Here is a 21,243-nt window from a genome sequence, read left to right as displayed (position 1 = left end):
GTGTGACAGACACAAGGAGAGAGGGACAGAGAGGGGAGAGAAGGTGGGAGGAGGAGACAGGAAGGAAGGGAGAGACACTGAGAAGGGGGGCGGGGTAGAGAGAGAGACACACATAACAGAGACAGGGAAACATTGTAGAGAGAGAAAATAAGAAAGAGAGCTGTGTGGCTGAAGAGCTTCCCTGTGGCAGCTGAGTTTATATAATCAGCTTGTCTTCCAGACAGATTGTTGGTCGATTATATAACCTGAGCAGGAGCCTGGTTTGAAGACCTGCAGTTGGAATGAGGGTTTCTTTTTGGTGCATGAGGCAATGGGAGAAGGGAATTCTTTGCGAGAGTCCCAAGTTGGGGTGGTGGACATTGCATTCCAGCCTATATAGGACTGTATTTGGTGGGATCACCACCATTCAGGGTCAATACAGTTCTTAGTTTTGGAGGTTCAGAAACTTTCAGAAACAAATGTTATTAGCCCACCCAAGGAGATCTCCCTTGGGGTGATTGGGGGTGGGGAGGGGTTGACTCACTTCAACCAAACTCACAAGAGACTGATTCATAAACAAGAAGGCCAGTTCACTAGTTTACAATGGGAGCGATATCTGGCCGAAGACCCAGGACACTGAACAGTGTTGCCAAAATACAGAGGAGAAGGTTGCTTGGTGAGCACAGAATTAGAGCAAAGGGAATACGGTTTCAGTAAGCAAGTGTATTACTCTTGCTTTCATAGTACTATTACTATCAAACCAGATTTTTGTTGTTATTATTGTTCTTCAGTCATGTCTGACTCTTCATGACTCCATTGGGGTTTTCTTGGCAAAGATGCTAGAGTGGTTTGCCATTTCCTTTTCCAACTCATTTTTACAGGTGAGGAAACGGAGGCAAACAGGGTTAAGTGACTTGCCCAGGGTCATATAGCTGGTCATTGTCCGAGGTCATAGTTGAACTTGCACCCTCCTGACTTCAGGTGGGGTGCTCTAACCACTGTGCAACTTAGCTGCCCTATCAAACCTGATCAATTGCCCCCCAATTTACCCTGGGAATATTTCTGCCCGAAGAACCCAGAATAGAAGCCTTAGAATCAGAGTTATCCTCTTCCTTTGATGTGACTGGAGAAACACCACAAATTTGTCCTAACTCTCGTTTTTGAGTATTCCTTGATAAGTGCCCAAAGCTCTTGTCATTCCATCACCTGCCCAATGACATGCTACATTGTTTTTTAACAGTTTATATTATGACAGTTGCATACTTGCTCCTTGATAACATGTAGGGCTGCATTCTGTGTGTGCCTTCTTTCTACGACTTTGCCATCTTCTTTTCAAAACTATGACTCTGAATTGGGTTTCAGGGGGTAGATCTTTATTTGGGGGCCTGTATCCTTCTACTCACTGACTATAGGTGGTAGCAAATGGAATAATGTTATATAAATAATATAGTGAACTAGAAATCTTGGTGGAAGGAGATGAATTCAGTCCCTATTTGTGAGATAGATGTAGAGTTGAATATGACAGAGAAAAGGACATGGAAATAACCCATTGTAGAAGTACACAGTGTCAAAGAGAGTTGGGGGAGGGATGGTGTTTCATGGAGAACATTGGGATCAGTGGAGGAAGGAACATAAGCTCTGTCAGGATGAGAGTATATTATAGACAATCCCACCAGAAGGGAGAAATAGATGAGTTCTGAAAGTAAATCGTTATATTGGCATGTGTGTTAGGTATGAGAGTGACAGGGAAATTTTACTGTGTCTACATCTTCTAAAGGTCCCTCTATGCTAAAAGATGAGTAGCCAAGACTTTCTTTTTTGCTTTTTGGAGGTCAATTGGGGTTAAGTGACTTGCCCAAGGTCACACAGCTAGTTTTGTGTTAAGTTTCTGAGGCCGGATTTGAACTCAGGTCCTCCTGATTCCAGGGTCAGTGCTTTATTCACTGTGCCACCTAGCCATCCCAAGACAGTTTGGTTTTTTTTACTCATATCACAAATACTCTTATCCTTCTCATCATGGAAAAAAAACGACATGAAGAAATGCTATTCTGGATCTGATTCTGGTCATTAAGGAAGAACTAGGTACTGAAGTAGAAATAACAAAAATCATGGAAAGCCGTGACTATATCATTTTAGAAATTTGATAGATACGAAGGAGAGCGCTAGATATAGTCGTATAGATCTTATTGACGTTTTATTTTGCCCCATTTGTCTCACAGAGGAGAATGATCAATATGCAGACTGAAAAGTATAGGACACAAATGAATAAGGAATTGGAATCCAAGATAAATGAGGATGTGGAAAGAGGCTTCAGTGAGTTTAAGTCAATTGACCAGAATGGACTACATTCATGTGCTGAATGGGATGCAATGGGATTGCTGAACAATTGGTGATCTCTGGAAATGGAGAACAAGAAAAGGGGCATGTGGCTGGAGATGACTAGTTCCTTTCTTTATTTGCAAAAGTAGAAGATGGTAGATCTTGGAGATGCAAAGTTATACAATGAATTATTAAAGGAATAATTAAGCGCTTAGGAAGAGAAATACGGATTTCTGTGAGCTAACACATAAGAAGTCATGCTAGGGCAGCTTTATTTGTTTGTTCATCTATTCACTCATTCATTTATTTAGCTGGAGTTATTAAATTGAGAGCTGTACTAATGTAGAGGAATGTAAGCTTCTCCAGGGCAGAAACTTTTTGTTTTTGTCTTTGTCCCTGTCCCCAGCACTTAAGGTGCTACCTTGTACTTAGTAGGTGCTTAATAATGTTTGGGGCAGCCATGTGGCACAGTGGATACAGAACCAGACTCATCTTCCTGAGCTTAAATCTGCCCTCAGATATTTACTAGCTATGTGACCCTGGTGAAGTCACTTCACCCTGTTTGCCTCAGTTTCCTCATATGTAAAAGAACTGGAGAAGGAAATGGCGCACCACTCCAGTTCTTTGCCACGAAAACCCCAAATGGGGTCATGAAGAGTCAGACATGACTGAAATGACTGAACAACAACAATAGATGTTTGATGAGTTGAATAGCTAATGAGGAATGAAATAAACATGATATATAATGACCTAGACCATTGTTAAAGTATCTCATATGTTATCCTTTTGGACACATTACAAGAATATGTGGGATGCTAGTCTAATTAGAGAGAGTCAGAACTGATTCAATGACTGAACCTAAACAGTGGTGACTAATGGATCAAGGTCAACCTGAAGGAAATCTCTGTTGGACTCTCGTAGGGCTTGGTCCTTGGCCCTGTTTTATTCAGCATTTACATCATTGATTTGGATAAAGGCTTAGATTTCATGTTTATCAAATTAGTGACTGACACAAAACTGAGAGAGATGACTAACACAGGATGACAGAATCAAGATCCAAACAGATGTTGACAGGTTAGAATGATGAGCTGGATATAAGAAGATGAAATCTAATTGAGATAACTATACTATACTTGGAGGCAACAGAAGCAGTTTTATTTGTTTCATTGTACAGGAAGGCGTGGCTAGAATGCAGTCCTTATGGGGAAAAAAAGACCTAAAATACCTCTGTTTTAGTGCATTGAAAGTTTGTTGTTGCCAAAGGGTTAAAAGCTTAACTATGTGATATGGAAGACAAAAAAAAGCAAGCTATTTTTCACTTTCTTTCATCCATTCTTTTTCTTTTATGTATATCTTCTTGTACAAAGTGACTATTACGGAGATGTTTCATAGGTTAAAAAAAAGAAGAAAGATGCCTAAAAACACAGAAGGTGATAATCCTACAATACTTTTCCTTGGTCAGACCACATCCACATTATGATACTGAGTTAAGAGAACCATATTTGAGGAGAGACATGGGCAAACTGGAGCACATTCAGAGGACAGGGAGTGGAAGAGCATTTAAACCATACCATAGAAAGATAGTTTGAAAGACCTGACTTAGACTGAAAAAGTGAATACTTGGGGGTCAGAGGGGACACAACAGCTGTCTTCAAATATTTGAAATGCATTCATGTGTAAGAAAGATGAAATTTGTCCTGCTTGACTCTTTAGGGCAGAACCAAAGTTGCCGAGAGATAGTTTTCAACTTGTTATAAGAAAAAAGTTCCTAACAATTAGACTGTCCAGAAGTTCAGTGTGCTTAGTTCTCCATCACTCAGGTTTTGGCTGAGAACTCCTGGGGGGGGGGGTGGGCGTTCAGGGATTCTGGTCTGACTGTGCTTGAACTAGCCTAAAGCCTTTTCAGGCTCTGAGATTCCATACATATAACTGGTAATCTTTGACTAGTTACCTGTCTTCTATTCTACTCTTGATACCACCAGCAGAAGCTGAGCTCAGTATTGGGGGCAAGCAGCCATCCTGAAGAGGGATTCAATCACAACTTTTCCTGACTGCAGGTCTGGTGCCCTATCCACTGTGCCAACTTGTGAGGCATCTCTCAGTGTATCATTTGAAACTGGGTAGTATTGACCAATAGCCACTGATCCCAAAGGTTTGGCCTACTCCAGTACTGCTTTCCTGCTTTAACCATTAACTGATTCCACTGCGCTTCATGGATGTGTTCACTAGTATGTGATAAAAATTACTATTAAAAATTAATTCAGGTATTTCCTCTTTCTCTCCAGTTAAACTCTGAGTAGCTTGAAGGCTCTTCTTTCTTCACAGGTGTGATAATGTCATTCTCTTGCTCAAAATCCTTTAGGGGCTCACTATTGCTTCTAGAGTAAATTAGAGTCTTCACTTTAGCATTTAAAGCCCTTCGTTGTCTCGCTCCAGCCTGTCTTTCAAGACAATTTGTGTTGCTCTCCTTCATTCATTCATCATCGTGCCAGAAGGATCTCCTCTTCTCCTTGCCCAGACCTTCCTGGAATGCTCTCCCTCCTCACTTTGGCCTCCTGGAATCCTCAGCTCCTTTCAAGGACCAAGCCAAGTGCCTTGACTAGTAGAAAGCTGAACCCCTATTTGTTAGTCCACCACCTTGCAGAAACTGCTTTATATTTACTTCCTCATAGCTTTGGTATATTTATCTGTTTTCATGTTGTTCCCTCCTTCTCCACTCCCCCAAGTAGAATACAAGCTTCTTGATGGTAGAGGCTGCTTTCATTTTTGTCTTTGTATGCTCATCAGATAGCCCAACTCCTGACACCTAATAGGTGTTTGATGAATGCTTGTCTAATTGAATTCAGTTGATCTGAAATGGAAAGGATTGGGATAGAACAGAGATCCTTAAATTTTTTGGTCTCAGGACCCCTTTACATTCTTAAAAATTATTGAGGACCCCAGCCCAGAGAGGTTTTGATGACTTTAGTTATATTTATTGATATTTCCCATATTAGAAATTAAATGTCTTAGTGTTACTATGCAGATACTTGAAGAATATGTTGTATATCAGGGACCTCTGGGGGTTCCCACATTGAATTTTGGGAACCGTGAACAAGATGATCCCTGAGGTCAAGTCCCTTCCAGTTCTTAAGTTATATGAATCAGTTCTTTTATCCTGTGGCCAACACCCAACCCCTCCTCCCTCCCCCCCAAAATTTGAATATTATAGACCAAGAGAAATAAGGTCAAAGAGGAGACAGCGGTACAATGGAAAGAGATTGGATTTGAAGGAGGAAGAGTTGGCTTCAAATATTAACTTTGCAATTTATTATCTGTGTGATTCTTGGGCAAGGAAATACGTATTTATTAAGTCCCTTCTATGTGCCAGACATTGTGCTAAATACTTTACAAATATTATCTCATTTTATCCTTACAAGCACCCTGGGAGGTAGATACTTTCATGATTCCTCTTTTACATTTGAGAAAAAGGAGTCAGACAGAGTTGAAGTGGCTTTCTCAGAGTCACACAGCTAGTAAGGTTCTAACGTAGGATTTTAACTCGAGTCTCCCTGGCTGACAGCCCAATACTCTCTCCACTGTACTACATAGCTGTGTTTAAATCTCTTATCCTCACCACGCTTCAGGTTCCTTGTGTCAAATGATGTGGTTGGATTTGATGACCTCCAAGTATCAAATGAGAGGTGTGGACTAGGTGACCTCTTAAGTCTTAGGAATAGTCGAAGGGACCTTAGAGACTGTCTCATCCAATCTCTTTATTTTATAGATGTGAATGAATGTTGTGGTTGGATCTGATGACCTTCCATCTCCATATCTATGATCCTGTTACCTAGCATGGTGCTGGGTGTTTAGTGGAAACTAATGGACTGAGACAAAGGTTTTTCCCTTCAGTCCTATAATAATTTAAGAAAATCTAAGAGACTTTCTTTTTCTTGCGTAGTGCTGTAGGAGGTGAACTGGGATCTTTGCTGCCTCTTCCAACAGATTGTGTTGTTCCTTCCCTCACTATCATCTCTACCTCTTCTGCTTTCCTTCTCTGTCCTTAGCCTGATTGTGGTGGCCCCAGCCCATTTTTACATTTAAACATTTTCAACCCCAGTACCTGTGTGCCCACTGACAAAGAGGAGTGGCCTGGCAAAGAGGGGAGAGAGTTATTCCCCTTATTCCAAGGTAAGAGACATAGATAGACAGACAGATAGACAGACAGACAGACCAAAATACAGTAGAGGTTACACACACACATATACACATGCATGTTGTTTTTTTATCCATAAGCTAGAGATAAAAATTCTATTATATGTATCGCTGTTCCCAGTATGAAGACCAAGAACAAAGTTCTGACATTAAAATTCATTTTCTCCACCAATCAAATAATCTTAGTACTATCATCCTCAACTCACTCATACGTCTTTATTTCTCTTATCTATCTATCTATCTGTGCATCTTTCTTTGTTTTTATTGCTGTATCTTTAAAGGAACATCCTTGCCTGCCCATCCCAAGCTACTTTCCAACTTTTCCGCTGGTGATCAGAATGACTAAGGAGAGAATAGAGCCCTTCCCCTCACCACATTCCTGCTCCCTCTGCCCTCTGAACTCCATTTGGCTTGGCTTAACTGTTCCTCCAGCGGTGACCTCTCTGACAATGAGCTTCCCTGGGCAGATAGCTGGATTGATGGGCTTGGGGACAGTGCCCTCAGTGGTGTTGAGTCTGTGTGTGCTGCTAAAAAAGACAACCAAGGGACTGCAATGCAACTGCCTGGAACCAGGAAACCTGTTTAATGAGTGGATCCTTGGAGGGCCACAGACCAGCCAGGAGACTCCCTGTACTCACTCAACAATAATGAAGGCTAATTTAAATACGACACACCATGTCATTCATTCCTTTTATTCCTGGAAAATCTGTACAAAACCATTGAACCCTATTTTATCTGTGCATGGGGAATTTGCTATTTTAAGGTTCCCTACAGTGTAAAAATCTGTTTCCCAAGGAAAAAAAAACCTTTTTGTAAAACCAATAACCATCCAACAATTTCTCTGTTTTGTAAATTCTGTTTGCTTGAGGTGGGAATGACCAGGGAAAGATATTTCATCTGTCTGGGCTTCCATTTCCTCATCTCTAAAGTGAGAAGTGTGGACTAGTTGACCTCTGAAGTCATAGGATGTATACCCAGAAAGTACCTTAGAGACTGTATAGTCCAATCCCCTCATTTTACAGATGTGAAGTTACTAGTTAGCTAGATGGTGTTGTGGACAGACTCAGAGTCAGGGAGACGAAGGTTCAAATCCTACCTCCAGACACTTACTATCTGTGCAACTCTGTGCAAGTCACTTGACCTCTCTGGCCTCAGTTTCCTTAATTGTAAAATGGGAATAATAATAATAATAGCACTTACCTTACAGGGTTGTCATTAGGATCCATTGAGATACCATATTAAAGTTTTTTTGCAAACCTTAAAGTATTATATAAATTCTAGCTGCTTTAGCTGTTAAGGTAAGTAAGGCAGTCAGTATCAAAAGACAGAGATAAACACAAGTCTTTGACTCCCCAGCCAGGGCTCTTTCCATTGCGTCATACTGCAACCAGTGCTAATATCCTCTCTACCTGTTTGTACCTTGTCATTATGCCTCCTTGTAGGATGGTACATAACCATCCCACTTCATTCTTCAGCCATCTAAATGATCCTCCTTTCAAAAAAGCAATGCCAACTGTTCTTTTTTCTTATTTCACTAGAGTAATCCATCCTGCTCTCTTTTTTTTTTGGGGGGGGGGGGGCAATTGGGATTGAGTGACTTGTCCAGGGTCACACAACCAGTAAATGTCTGAGACTGGATTTAACTCAGGTCCCCCTGACTCCAGGGCCAGTGCTCTATCCACTGTGCCACCTAACTGCCCACCACTCTGCCTTCTTGTTCTAATTTCAGGCCCTGTTTTAAATTCAATGCTAGGCCTGAGCCCCTTTGACTTTGTACAGTTTAGTCACACTAAATTATTCCTAGAACCATGAGCATGCTGGGTGTGGAGGGGGTAACCCTTGTGCAAAGACCAGTATTGTATGAGGAGCCATACCAGGATTTCACTGGCCTCAGGTCATGCTTTGGCTTCCCAGGGCACATAACTTCAAACCAAAGCACAAAATAGTGTAAAATGTTTCCATCCCACTCCCAATATGCCCACTGGGGCTCTCAAGACTCCTCCACAAGTCACTGTTCCTTCCTACCCTGGGTATGTCCTCCTCCACACAGAAGTCAGCTCAAGTTTGGTTAGGTATCCATGGTAGCTGAGCAACCACCTTGCCCCTCCAGTATAAACTTGTTCCTGGTAGGGAACCAGGGGGAGATTGTAGGACTGTGACATTCACCTTCTATCTTCCTCCCTCCCAATACTCCAATACTCCCATCCCCTCTCCTGTTGTGTGTGTGTGTGTGTGTGTGTGTGTATCCATGTATCCGTGTGTTTGGTCAGGGTATGGATAAGGAGAGGATGTAGCAGAGATCAGGGCTTGGGGTGGCTGGAGTTAGGGAATTCAGTAGGTTAAGAGGAGATTTCCAAAGTCTTAGGTGGGCTTTCTGACCATCCAAGCATCATGAGGAAGAACTAAAGCTTGGGCAGGCAGCCCAATGCAATATGGGGACAAAGTGTAGTTTCCTGCCCATTGTCTGCTTAGGGCACACCCAGCATGTTCCTGAAGTGAATGGACTTGGAGGAGATCTGGGGGTAGGAAGGGGGGGTGCCATTAGGGAGGGCCAGGAGCTGGGGGAGGAAGAACAGGACGAAGATTTGGTGTTTTTCCATTTTTTTCCTCTTTTTTTCATAAAGGAAAACAAATAATATCCTTTCAAGACAATTATACAGACCACACCGCCAGGAGCCCCAGGGGCCCATTGTGGTTGCCCCAAAGTCAACTATATACACATTGTTGACCAGATTGTTGGAGCAGTGCTGTGCACGTAGGTTTTCCAAGAATAATTAGAAGTTGTTTTTCTCTATGTGGAGCCACCAAGGTCCAAGTTCAGTATTGATAACATTAGGATTCTTTTGTTCTACTGGTTCATTAATGTGTTATAGGATCTAGGGCTGGGTGGAACTTTAGAAACCATCTCATCCAACCCCCTCATTTTGCAGTAGAGGAAATTGAGGCCAAGGAAGGTTCAGTGATTTGTCTAAGATCACACAAGTAGTCAGTGTCCAGGGTAGAATTTGAACCCAAGTTTAATTTTTCCATGGGGCCATGTTACTTCATTTATAGTCCTCTGGGAAATTCCACAAGAGATATTAGGTCAGCTAGTCCTGACATTCAGTTCTACCTCCACATTCTCCTCATTTTAGTAGAATAAGCTGAGTTCATGGAAAGGTGAGTAACCTGGCCCTTCTTTTCTAAAAACACAAGGGGTTGGGATAGAAGAAGGGAGAGAGAGCTGCAAGGTGCCCCACTGTAGATCTGCTCCAAGTTCAGTGGGATAATAGGCAAGTCCTTCCAGTTTTTTCATCTGCAAATGTTAGATTATATCTTCCTTGGTTGTCCCCTCTACTGCTAAGATAGGTAAGGGTATCTTCAGAACATACTTTTGGACATAAATCTATGGACAGTAAGCTGAGGTCTAATGTCATGACTGACTACCAACCACCACAAATGCAACTAGTCAGGATCCATTTCCAGCTCCAAAGACCTTCAAAAGAACCCTGATATTCTTGAGAATACACACACACACACACACACACACACACACACAGAGTATATATGCACACATACAATAGATATAAGCTGATTTGATAGAGAATACACTAGGATCTAAGAAAATTATAAAAGGCTTTGTGTACAAGGTTGAGCTTTGTAGGAAGCTGGGAGGAGGTGAGAGACAATGGGGGACAGCCAGTGCTAAAGGAGATGGGAGATGGAGTGCCATGTATAAGAAACTGTAAGAAGGCCAGTTCGACTAGACTGTAGTATAGGTGAAGGGGATTTATGTGTAATAAGTCTAGAAAGGTAAGAGAGATCTAAAGTTATGAAGGACTTTAGATGCTAAGCAGAACTTACATTTTAATCCAAAAGTAATAGAAAGCCATTAGAGGTTATTGAGTAAGGCAATAACATGGCTAGACCGGAGCTTTAGAAAAATTACTTTGTTAAACATAGAGGATGGGTTGGAATGAGGAGAGACTTGAGTCAGGGAAACCAGTTAGGTTATTATAATAGTCCAGACAACATGTGAGAAGGACTTGAACTAGGTTGGTGATGGATAAATGGAGAGGAGGCAGGTGCAAGACATGTTTTGGAGTTAAGCATGACAAAATTTGACAAGCAATTGAGTATGTGGTATACGTGAGAGTGAGGAGTCAAGGATAAATGCTGAAGTTTCAGCCATGAGCCCAGAGTAGAGTGAGCAGGATGAGGTGGATTCAGCTAGCTATGTGTGTGGGAATCGCTACTTCAGCTGCCCAGAAGCCAGGTGGGATGTGACCGTTCCATGTGATATTAAAAAAATGGGTTGTAGAAATGGGAGGAGAGGTTGCAAATGGTTTAGAAATCTAAAGGCTCTACTAGTGTTAAACTTCTTTGATTCTCTGTGGCCCTGAGGTTCTATGATCAAAGTGGTCTGGGCAGATTCCTCAGAGGAGACATTAGAGATCATTCCATTTAATAGATGAGAACACATAGTTTGAGGGAAAGTGACTTACCCAAGGCCATACAACTAGTAAATGTCCAGGAATTTAAACCAAACTTTCTAACTCCATCCATGGGACCTGTACAATTTTTGCCCCAACATGAAACATACAAACATACAGATCCTCTCTCCTAATATTCCAAAAGCAAATGTCTTATTACTATCTGAGGTAGGCTTTAAATGGGGGGGAAAGTGAAGCCAGGAAGAGGAGTAAGTCAGTATGGTCTGAGTGTCCAGAGCTATTTTGTATTCAGGTCATTAATGAATTTATGAAATGCCTACCAGATGCAAGGTGTGGGAGAATGTAAGGACACAAAAGAAACTGTTATAGCTCTCACAAAGCTTGCTTACTACTAGGGGAATACAGCATGCATGCAAAGAAGGATGAGACATAGTGGGAGGCGAGCAGGGAGAGAACAGACAAAGCAGTCTAGGAAAATCTGAGCAGGGAGAGGCCTCTGGCAGTTGGGGCGATGGCGAGGGTGGCCCTGATTATTCCCTTGGTTTCTGTGCCCTTCCCTGTCTCAAATTAGACGAAGCCTCCTCTGCTTCCAGAACCCCCTGCTCTGATCAGTGCTGACCAGCAGCCAGTGCCACAGAGCAAATTCAGACGGAAGGTGTTCATTGAACCCTCTATCTGAGCCCTGCAATGTACTCATTGCTGTGGGGATACAGAGGAAGTATGCAGCAAGCTTCCTGCCTTTAAGATGCTTGCCATCTACCTGGAACAATAAGGCTTAAATACATAAAATGGCTAAAAGATTATACAGGACAGACAGCATGGGAAGATAGCAGTGTTGGGGAGTTCTGAAAAGGGAAATGACCACTGTGTCCATTTATCCTAATGAGTAATCTGGAAAGGCTTCATGGAAAAATTAGGACTTGAGTTGTGCTTGGAAGAATGGGCAGGATTCAGTTAAGAGAAGAGAGAAAAGATTTTCTAGACAAGTTTAAACAAAATGAACCCTAGAGATTTATGTGCCGGCCCTCCTCAGCCCTAGAGCCTGGAAGTTGTTCCAAAGTTGAGGATGAGGAAAACTAGAAAAAGTATTGATTTGGGGTGGCTAGGTGGCACAGTGAATAGAGCACCAGCCCTGGAGTCAGGAAGACCTGAGTTCAAATCTTGCCTCAGACACTTTAACACAAAAAACTAGCTGTGTGACCTTGGGCAAGTCACCCCAATTGCCCTCCCAAAAAAGAGAAGTATTGATTTAAGCATTTGAGAAAACTTAGGTCAAAATATGACATGACTTTGAGAAGACTTGAGCCTAGAGATTGGAGGCTGATCCCAACTGGGCTTCCAGAGTTCACCTTAGGGTGATCTTTGCTCAGACCATATCTTTCTTCTAGTGCTGCGTTACATGGGGGCCACAAATCAAGGGACACCATGATCTCAGAAGACTCACACCAATTAGAAGGGAATAGAAAACTAGGGAGTATGAGAGTAAGTAGGCTGTTCCGTATTACAAATAATGCATAAGGAATAACACAAAAGTTGGTATCAAATACATGTATGATTGAGAAAGGAGGTCATCCTGTTATGTAATAAGGATAAAATATAAAAGATAGCCAACAGTTGCATTTGTATCAGTGAAATATTAAAAGAATCAATGAAAGGCCCTCGATATTTTGGTTGATGCTCTCTAGAAAGTTTGTAGATGAGTTAGTGAATAAGCAAGTGTTTGTTAAATACCTATAATGTGCCAAGCACCAAGGGCACAAAGAAAGAAATGAAAGAGCCTCTGCCTTCAAGTAGCCTGTGTTCCATTGAGGCAAACATCATGTACAACCGTAAGTAGATACAAAATACATACAAGGGTGTTGCCTCAGTCATACTGATACCTAAAGACCTTAGCTTAGAAAGGCCAAGGTCTCTCACTGCTTCCCTGGGCCATCTCCAGTTGTCCTGATCTATGTCTTGCCACTGGACCCAGATGATTCAGGAGAAGAGAGTGAGGTTGGTAACTTTGCACAGCCCTGCTTCGCTTAAATCCAATTCACTTGCATGTCATTGCATCACCTACCAGATGTCATGTCCTCTTTGAGAACAAAAGACAAACAGCAATACATGTGTATGTGCCTGTAACATTTCTGTTTCTTTGTAGACTGAGGTATGAGGGTCCAATGTGGTCAGATTTCCCCCCTCACTCCTTGTCCTCCTGAGAGTTCCATCTATGGATGCTCTTGAGATGTGGGTTCTCAGTACAAACTTTTTTGTAAGGGAAACTTTATTTTTGTGGGGGATATTTTATTTATTTTCGCTTCTACTTCTTGCTGCTTTTTGAGTCCAGACTGTTTGTAATCTTCCTCCATTCTCCTTGGTAGTGTTTTATAAATGTTAGTATTCTAAACTAGTGTTGACCTTGGCTACTGCCTCTCTCTTCTTGGCAAGAGGATCAAGTCTTTTCTGGCTTTTAAGGCAGATTCTGGGCTCTTTTGGCCTCCTCATTGTGGCAACCATTTATTATTCATTAAGCTTACATAGGAAATGGCTGTAATCAAGATTAATATCTGTCTTTTTCCTTTTCCTATTTTTTGGCATTTATGTCTTATTTGAATAGGTCAGATTGAAGCTACTGCAATTGTTTTCACCTTTAGCCTTTTGTCTAATTTGGTGTTTGTTTTAACGAGTTGATGATGTGATTGCACATAAACTGCTGATTCTGACATGACTCATAAATCAATAACCAGTCATTTTCTGTCCACTAAAATATAGTCAGTTTCAATTTTTTTATAACTTTATTCAGTACTTGTCCATGTTCACATCTAGAAGGTATTCATAGTATAGAGGCAGAAGATTTCAGAATATTCTACAATTCTTTGTTCATTCTTATTTTTAAAACTTTAACCATATTTTCCAAAAAAAAATTTTTTTTGCCATCCTTCACAATGAGGTTACTGAGGATCAAAGCATATGTTGACCTGATTTGGAAGATCTTGTAAAATTATTAATAAGTATTCTCTACCTTCTCCTCTAGTGCCCCAGATATTACCACCGAAGCTGCGATCCCATCTTTGCTGGAAACCTTCCCCAATTCCCATTCATTCTAGTGCCTGCCTTGCTAATTGTTCCCTATTTATCCTGTGCATAGCTTGCTTTATATATGTGTTTGCTTGTTGTCTTCTCCATTAGATTGTAAATTCCATGAGAGCAGGAACTGTCTTTTGCCTGTTTTTGTATCCCCAGTGCTTAACACACTACCTTGTACATAGTAGGCGCCTAATAAATATTGATCAATTGATTATCATGGTAGTCTTTTTTACTTATGCTTATCATGAGTACATACTACAAGATATAGAAGACCAAGAATTCCATTAAATAATATTTCTTATTGCCTTTGAGCATACAATAAGGCCAACTCTGCAAACTCTTCGATTTGAAAGATTGGGGAGTGGGAAGAACCACCACCCTCCCATGCTTGCCTCCAACCAGGCATGCTGTAAGGTTGCTTCCAACCTTGCCTTTTCTCCTCTGTCTAAGTTCTTTGACTACCCAAAGGGCTCATATGACAGGGGAATCAGCAACCTGTAGGCCTGCCTCTGTGCTTTGCACTCTTTGCTTTGGCACTAACAACCTAAAGACCTCTGGCCTTGCCCTCCACCTCACCACTACACCCTTAGGGCTTTCCATCATCCCTGCAGCTGAACTTTCTTTCAAGTGTTGTCTCGCCTCATTGGAGTATGAACTCCTTGACATAGTGACTATCTCAGATTGGTTCTTAGCACAGCCTTTAGTATACAGTGAGTGCTTAATACATGCTTTTTCATTTATTCTCTTCATTCATGGACCCAGTGATGGGACACTGAAAGGAAGGAGTAGGTATTGAGGCAAGAGCCTTGGTTTCAGTGGAGGCTTCTTTCTGCCTGGGCGCTCACTAGTCATGGAGAGCTTGGACATGTTGAGTAGATGAGACAGAGTAGGTGCAGCTTCTGCTCTGAACAGGATCTTCATAGTGGTAGATTCCAAGGCAAGGAGACTTCTAAGCCCAGTCCCTGAGTGTGGCTGGTGGAGGAACCTCACACCCCTAATCCCGTGATGGTGAGGAGTCCAAGAAGAAGTAGATCTGAGTGGGGTAGGAGCCTTGGAGTCAGCCATGGCTGCCCTTTATTTAGTACTTAGCAGCAGTGGAGATCTACAGCATTGTCGTCAATGACTCATGTAAGAGTAGATGCAAGGGGCAACGAGGTGGTGAACCTAGATAGAGCACCTGCCCTGGAGTCAGGAGAACCTGAGTTCTAATCTGGCTACAGACAGTTACTAGCTGTGTGACCCTGGGCAAGTCACTCAACCTTGATTGTCTCTCCTCCCCTTCCTCCCAGAAAAAAAGAGTAGCTGCAAACAGTCTTTCATTCTGGACCTTTATTACAATTCTGAAACCCTTTACATCTCTTTCATGATTCCTGTTCCTTTTTCAACTCAAATCCTTTTCCTGTCCCTCCCACCCACTGATACATCCAGCCTTTTATTATGGATATCATGGGCTTGATTCTTTGGTTGTTGAACCTGCCTCCATTTTTTTTTTCTGGAAAGACTTGAAGATCAATTAATGTAAATTGTTCCTGCTGCCATACAAAGGGGAGTGATTTTCTCCCTAACATCCGAGGCAGGCAAAGCCTGGGTGGATCCTCAGTGAACATGTTTTCGTACTTGGTCAATCTTTCCAACAATCTTTGGAGGCACAAATTTAATGTGACCTGGATATATCTTAGACTGCACATCTCTATCTCTTATCCTTCTCTCCTCTCATTGAGGATCCATCTTTCCTTCTGTATTTTCACCTGACACTAAAGTCATGGGTTTGTAGATTTGTGAACATGCTCATCTATCTCTAGGTCTGAGAGCACCTCTCCACATCTCTGCCATCTTCTCTTTCCACGTCTGTGCCCTCCACTGAAGCTATGTGTCTAGGGGTTTATTCTTGTAGTATTCTCAGTTAGTTGGCTATTGGACCCAGAACTCACATTTAGAGTAACTACGACTTAAAAATTATGTGAAAACTGTGTAATTCTTAGCACCCCTTGTCCCTTTTAAAGGACTAAAGGCCATTTGAACTTTTTCCTTATTTTGTGGGCTGCCATGACCAAAAAAAGTCATCACCTAGTATACAACCTACTGATTAATGGCTTCTCCTTACTTAGGTTGGGCTTTGGAAAGCAGTCTGAGTCTGTCCCTGTATTGAAAGTCTTTCTAGAATAGTGAAACCTCCAGAGCTTATACTTAGCTCACCTAGCTTCCAAGAACGAAGGGTTACCTTCCTACCACAGCGAAATATTGGAATAGGATTTCATGGAATAGGTCATCATCATCTCTTTCTTATCTTTCCCAGTGTGGTTTAGATAGAAATGATCCTGGGACAAGTCACTATTAGTATTATTTAATTTGTTTATAAACAAATTTGTAAATTAATTAAATTAAATTTATTTTCTTTTATATTGAATACTCTTATTTAATCTAATCTGATTTCATGATCTAATGTTCTTGAGTCCATTAATATTTCTAAAAACATCTTTTGAGAAGTGTATTTCCACATAATTGGTTTCCTTCATAATCTGGTGTATTTCATTTTTTGCATCTAAAAACATTTTTTTGAGAATGGGTCTGCCTGTAGGTTTCCAGAGTGCCAGTGGGGACTTCATCCTCAAGTTGAATCAGTAAGCATTTATTAATCATATACTGTGAGGCGGGCACTGTGTTAAATTCTGGCAATACTAGTATAAGTGGAAGGAATAATAGTCCCTGACCACAAAGATTGACATTCTAACAGGGAAAGACACCACATAAAGAGAACCTAAAAGGTGTGTGAAGAAAAAGGAGAGGTATCTGGAGAGGGTCATTGTTGGGAGAGGCCAGAAGGTCAGGAGGGAGTTTGAAGAGGAATGAAGACATGAGTGGCCTGGGCACTTTCTTTTAAATGTAGGTTCTGAAGAGACCACAGGGGCACAGAGAGTATTTCTAGTGTGAGAATCTAGGAGTGGAGCAAACTTTCAGAGTTGGAAGACTTTTGTGACATTGTAGAGAAAGTCTACAGTCAGGAGTAGAGCACTGGGCCCTGGAAAAGAGTGAAGACTTGGCTGCTCTGAGCATTTTCCTTAAAATGTAGGTTCTGAGAGGAACCAGCCAATTAGAGGAAGGGGCTACAGGGGCAGCAAGTACTTCCAGTGTGAGAGATCTGGGGGTGGGGTGAACTTCCAGGGTAAGTAGGTTTCTGTGGCATTGTAGAGAATTTTTTATAATAGTTGAACAGAAGTATTCAGTATGAGCTCTCTCTGTAAACTTGCTACAGGAATTTTTGCTCTAACTCCAATAGCAGACAGGATGGTAAAAATATGTACTTTACCTTATTCCCATGAGACCCTGAACTAGATATGCTAGATCTCTGTATTTTGCAAGTTTTTACATGTACCTTGAAATTATGCATATTTGATATGACATCTATTAAAATATTATTTTTAAATTTTTATGGTTCAGTCTTATATCTAGATGATTATATACAGTGTCAGCAACAGTGGTCTGGTTTGGTTTGGTTTTTTAATATAGTTTATGGGTTGAATTCTCTAGGATGTTTGAGGCCTGTATATGAGACAACTAGGTGGCTCAGTGGACAGTGCTGGGCCTGGAGTCAGAAAGATCTGGGTTCAAATCTAGCCCTAGATACGAAATAGCTGTGTGACCTCGGGCAAGTCACTTCACCTCTGTTTGTTTGCCTTAATCCAGTAGAGAAGGAAATGGCAAATCACTCCAGGATCACAAAAGAACAATGGACAGTACAGACCCACAGTGTCACAAAGAGTCAGACACAAATGAACTAAGAAACAATAACATTATAGAATGGGAATTTCTCAGTCCACAAAAAATATAGTGAGCTTCTTATATATAATTCTAGTCACCAGATCATATGTTACCAGATGTTCCTCAAGTACAAAATTTTTACAACTGGCAGTGGTGTGTTGCATAGTTGATATAGTTTTCTGGAATAATCTATGTTGATCCCCTAGTCCGTGTTTTTTACTATTATTATTTAAATTATTATTGATCAGATTAGACAACACCTGTGAGGTCGTTATGCTAGTTTTTACTGTGGTTATGGATCCTAATAAATTCAGTTTTACACATAGGGATTTTGGTTTAGTACATGAGAGAGCTTCTCACTTTCAGAATTATTGATGACAGCTTCTTTCTCCCCTAATGCAGGGTTATCATCCAATGCCCCATGAAGCAGAGATTGCACATACTAAGAAATTATTCCGACGGAGAAGAAACGACCGGAGGTAGGAAAGACTGAGTCTTGAGTTTTCTTTCTCCTTTATCAGTTTGCTTATTTCATTCTTTGTCAATTCATAAAAATCTTACCCTCCCATATTTTTCATTTCTTTGTGTATTTATTTTCTAAGAGGTTTCTGAATATGTAATTAATATTTGGTATTACTAGGTATTAAATTTCCTCCAGGCGTAAAGTGACAGCTTACAATTTTACTATTACTAAAGACTTTTCCTGAGGACCAAAGAGACTGATGCTACCCATCCACTGGAAAGAAGGTGGTTTCTCAGGACTCCAAAAAATGGAGAGGTGCCTGCCTGTCTTTGGTAGGAATGTCCTCAAGGTCAATGTGACTTCTGCCCAATTTTCTACCATAGTGACTTCACACTGTATGCAGTCTTTTTTTTTTATTTTTTTGGGCTACACCTGTACTTTCAATGGTGTGGAATGAGAGAACTCTCCCTACCACTGCAGACAGGCATCTTTTCTTCAGTCTCTTGTCCTAACAAGTGGCCTGGGACAATAAGGTTAATATCAGTTTTCTTGCCCGGTGTCGCACAGCAAGTATGTGTCAGAGGCTTTCCTGACTATCAGTTGCGACATGTTGCCTCTAAAGGGATCTCAGCATTCAATTCATAGGACTCTAAATACAAAGTATTGGGTACCTCCTTCTCTCAGAGCATGCTGAGGCTCTATCCTCTCTGTCATGTTAAAGGAACAGGCCAAGGCCATTCTAAAAAGGCACATAATGGGAATTTGTCTTATGTCTGGAGAATTGGGATACTAAAATACATGCAGAAACCAAGACAGTACTGCTTTAAAAAAACAGAATTACCACTTTCCACTTGAAAATCTATTTTAAAAATGGAGTGGGGAGAGATGGGAGGAGCATGCAAATAGAATTCTGAAGCGATGTGTCACTGTGCTGCTGATTGTACTGGTACTATTGTGTACCTTCCTGATGCTCTGAAGTCTGGTAGCGATAAACCAGAACCCTAACTAGACAGAAGAGAAAAGCGAGGGTGGAAACAAAATGAAGAACTTTGGTGATGAGCCTGTTTCGTTCTCTGTTTCAAATGGAATCTCTATCTAGAATAGAATAGAATCCTGTAATATTAGCATTAGAAAGGATTGTAGAGGTCATTTAGCCAAGCACTCTCATTTCACAGAGGAGGAAACAGACCTAGAGAGGACGTCACTTATCCAGGGTCGCACAGGGAGTCAGTGGCAGGGGGGAGACAAAAATCTCCCCATTCACTCTTTATTTTGTGGCTGCGAATGAAGACATAAGACTGCAGGCTCTAGGACGTGCTCAGTTTCTCACTAGTCCTTTGCTGCTTTGGGTAGGGGCTAGTGGGTACTATAGATTCTGCATTGTCTGAATAAAATTGTGCACTTATCCAGTAAAGCATCATGAGTTCTCTGAGCCCAAGTAGTTATAGGTCATTAGGCGGCAACCCAGCTGCCTGATTGCACAGCCCTGTCCACAGAGGGAGGGCAGTACCAGCCTGGTATTTAAAGAGCTATCACAATGTGTGGGTTAATGGAAAGGAGTGTGACACACAGGGCTCAATGTGGGGAAGCACTTGCTACATTCTGTTTAGAGTCATCCATCAGTCCATCCACAAGATTTTATTAAGGACCTACCATGTGCTAAGCCTTGTGATGGGTGCTGGAAATAAAAACGCCGTGAATGAAACAACCCCTAATCATTTCTAATGAGTCTTCCTAATACTAATCAGGAACTTTCATTTAAGGGGAAAAACAAGAAGGGAACAGATAACCATGTAGAAAATAAATATTAAAAGAATAAATACAAACAAACACAAAGTAGTTTACTCTAAGGCAGTTGTGGCAGGGAGCCTCAGGGAGCACCAGCATGAGAAATCAAGAAAGGCCTCATGTGGAAGGTGGCTCTTGACTTGCATATTGAAGGAAGAGAAGGATTCTTTGAGCCAGAGGTGAGGAAGGGGGTATATTCCAGGCATGGGGAGTAACGAGTAAAGAAAGGCACATAAACAGGAGATGGGGTGTCATGTGTGAGAACCAGACAAGGTCATTTTGATTGTGTTGTAGAGTGCAAGAAGCAGAGGAATGGAGAATGCGACAGAAAAGGGAGTTTGAAAGCACATTGTGAAGGGCTTTAAAAGCTAAACAGAGTAGTTTATATTTGATTCTAGAGACAATAGGAACCCATTTGGGAGACTGATGCAAGGGCGATTGGGGATGAGGGCCCAGACTAAGATGGTTAATGGAGGGAAGTGGCTGGGTGAAGGGAGCAATGGCAAATTTGTCAATTGATTGGATATGGAGGGGAAGACTAGATCAAGGAGTCCAGAGCAGTGCCCGGTAACCAACTTGAAATAAAGACATTTGAAAGAAGTTGGGGAAAAAGATATTGAGTTCTATTTTGAATATGTTGAGCTGGAGATGACTCCAGGACATCCAGTTTGAAATGACCAAGAGGAGATGAAAGACTGAAGGTCAAGGCTATGTAGATCTAGGAGTCATGAACATTGAGACGATTGTCAAGCCTGTAGAAACAGATGAGGTCATTGAGAGAGTGTAGGGAAAGAAGAGGGGCCTTTGGACAGAACTCTAGGATATACCCCACAGTTATGGGTGTGATTTTAGCCATCAAACGACAGAGAAAGAGAAGCTATGAAAGTAGGGGGGAAAACTCAGGAGAGCAGTGTTGGAAAAGCCCAGATGAGAATATCCAGAAGGAAAGAAGTATTAGAAATGTTAATAGTGTCAACTAGGTCAAGAAAGATGAGGACCAGAAAAAAGACCATGAGGTTTGACAAGTAGAAAATTATGGATAACTTTGGAAAGAGCAGTTTCACTCCGGTAATGAGGTCACAAGCTAGACTGCAAAGTGTTGAGGAGTGAGTGGCATGTGATAGTGCTGGATGTAGAGGACAGCTACAGCTTTTACTTAGAGTTTGGCTGAGAAAATGAGAAGAGCTGTAGGACAATAACTGGAGCAGATGGCAGGTCTAGTAAATATTTTTTAAGGAT

At 41.4% G+C, this 21,243-nt stretch overlaps 1 protein-coding gene across 20 annotated transcripts in view; it reads left to right on the top strand.

The window, feature by feature from the left end:
- CTIF (cap binding complex dependent translation initiation factor) overlaps window positions 1-21,243 on the top strand; it is a 492,208-nt gene that overhangs the window by 242,560 nt on the left and 228,405 nt on the right. For all 20 annotated transcript variants that reach the window (XR_011171664.1, XM_069104528.1, XM_069104515.1 and 17 more), the window contains one exon: window positions 18,156-18,232. Coding sequence is in view for 19 of the 20 variants with exons in the window: in XM_069104528.1 (XP_068960629.1) it covers window positions 18,156-18,232 (77 nt within the window). In the remaining variant the exon portion in view is untranslated. The remainder of the gene's footprint in view (window positions 1-18,155; window positions 18,233-21,243) is intronic.

The sequence above is a fragment of the Petaurus breviceps genome, unplaced genomic scaffold, assembly GCF_028583685.1.
Source record: "Petaurus breviceps papuanus isolate PSGF00001 unplaced genomic scaffold, PetGlider_PUasm1.0 131, whole genome shotgun sequence".
Taxonomy (NCBI): domain Eukaryota; kingdom Metazoa; phylum Chordata; class Mammalia; order Diprotodontia; family Petauridae; genus Petaurus; species Petaurus breviceps.
This window is presented reverse-complemented; position numbering and strand designations above follow the sequence as displayed.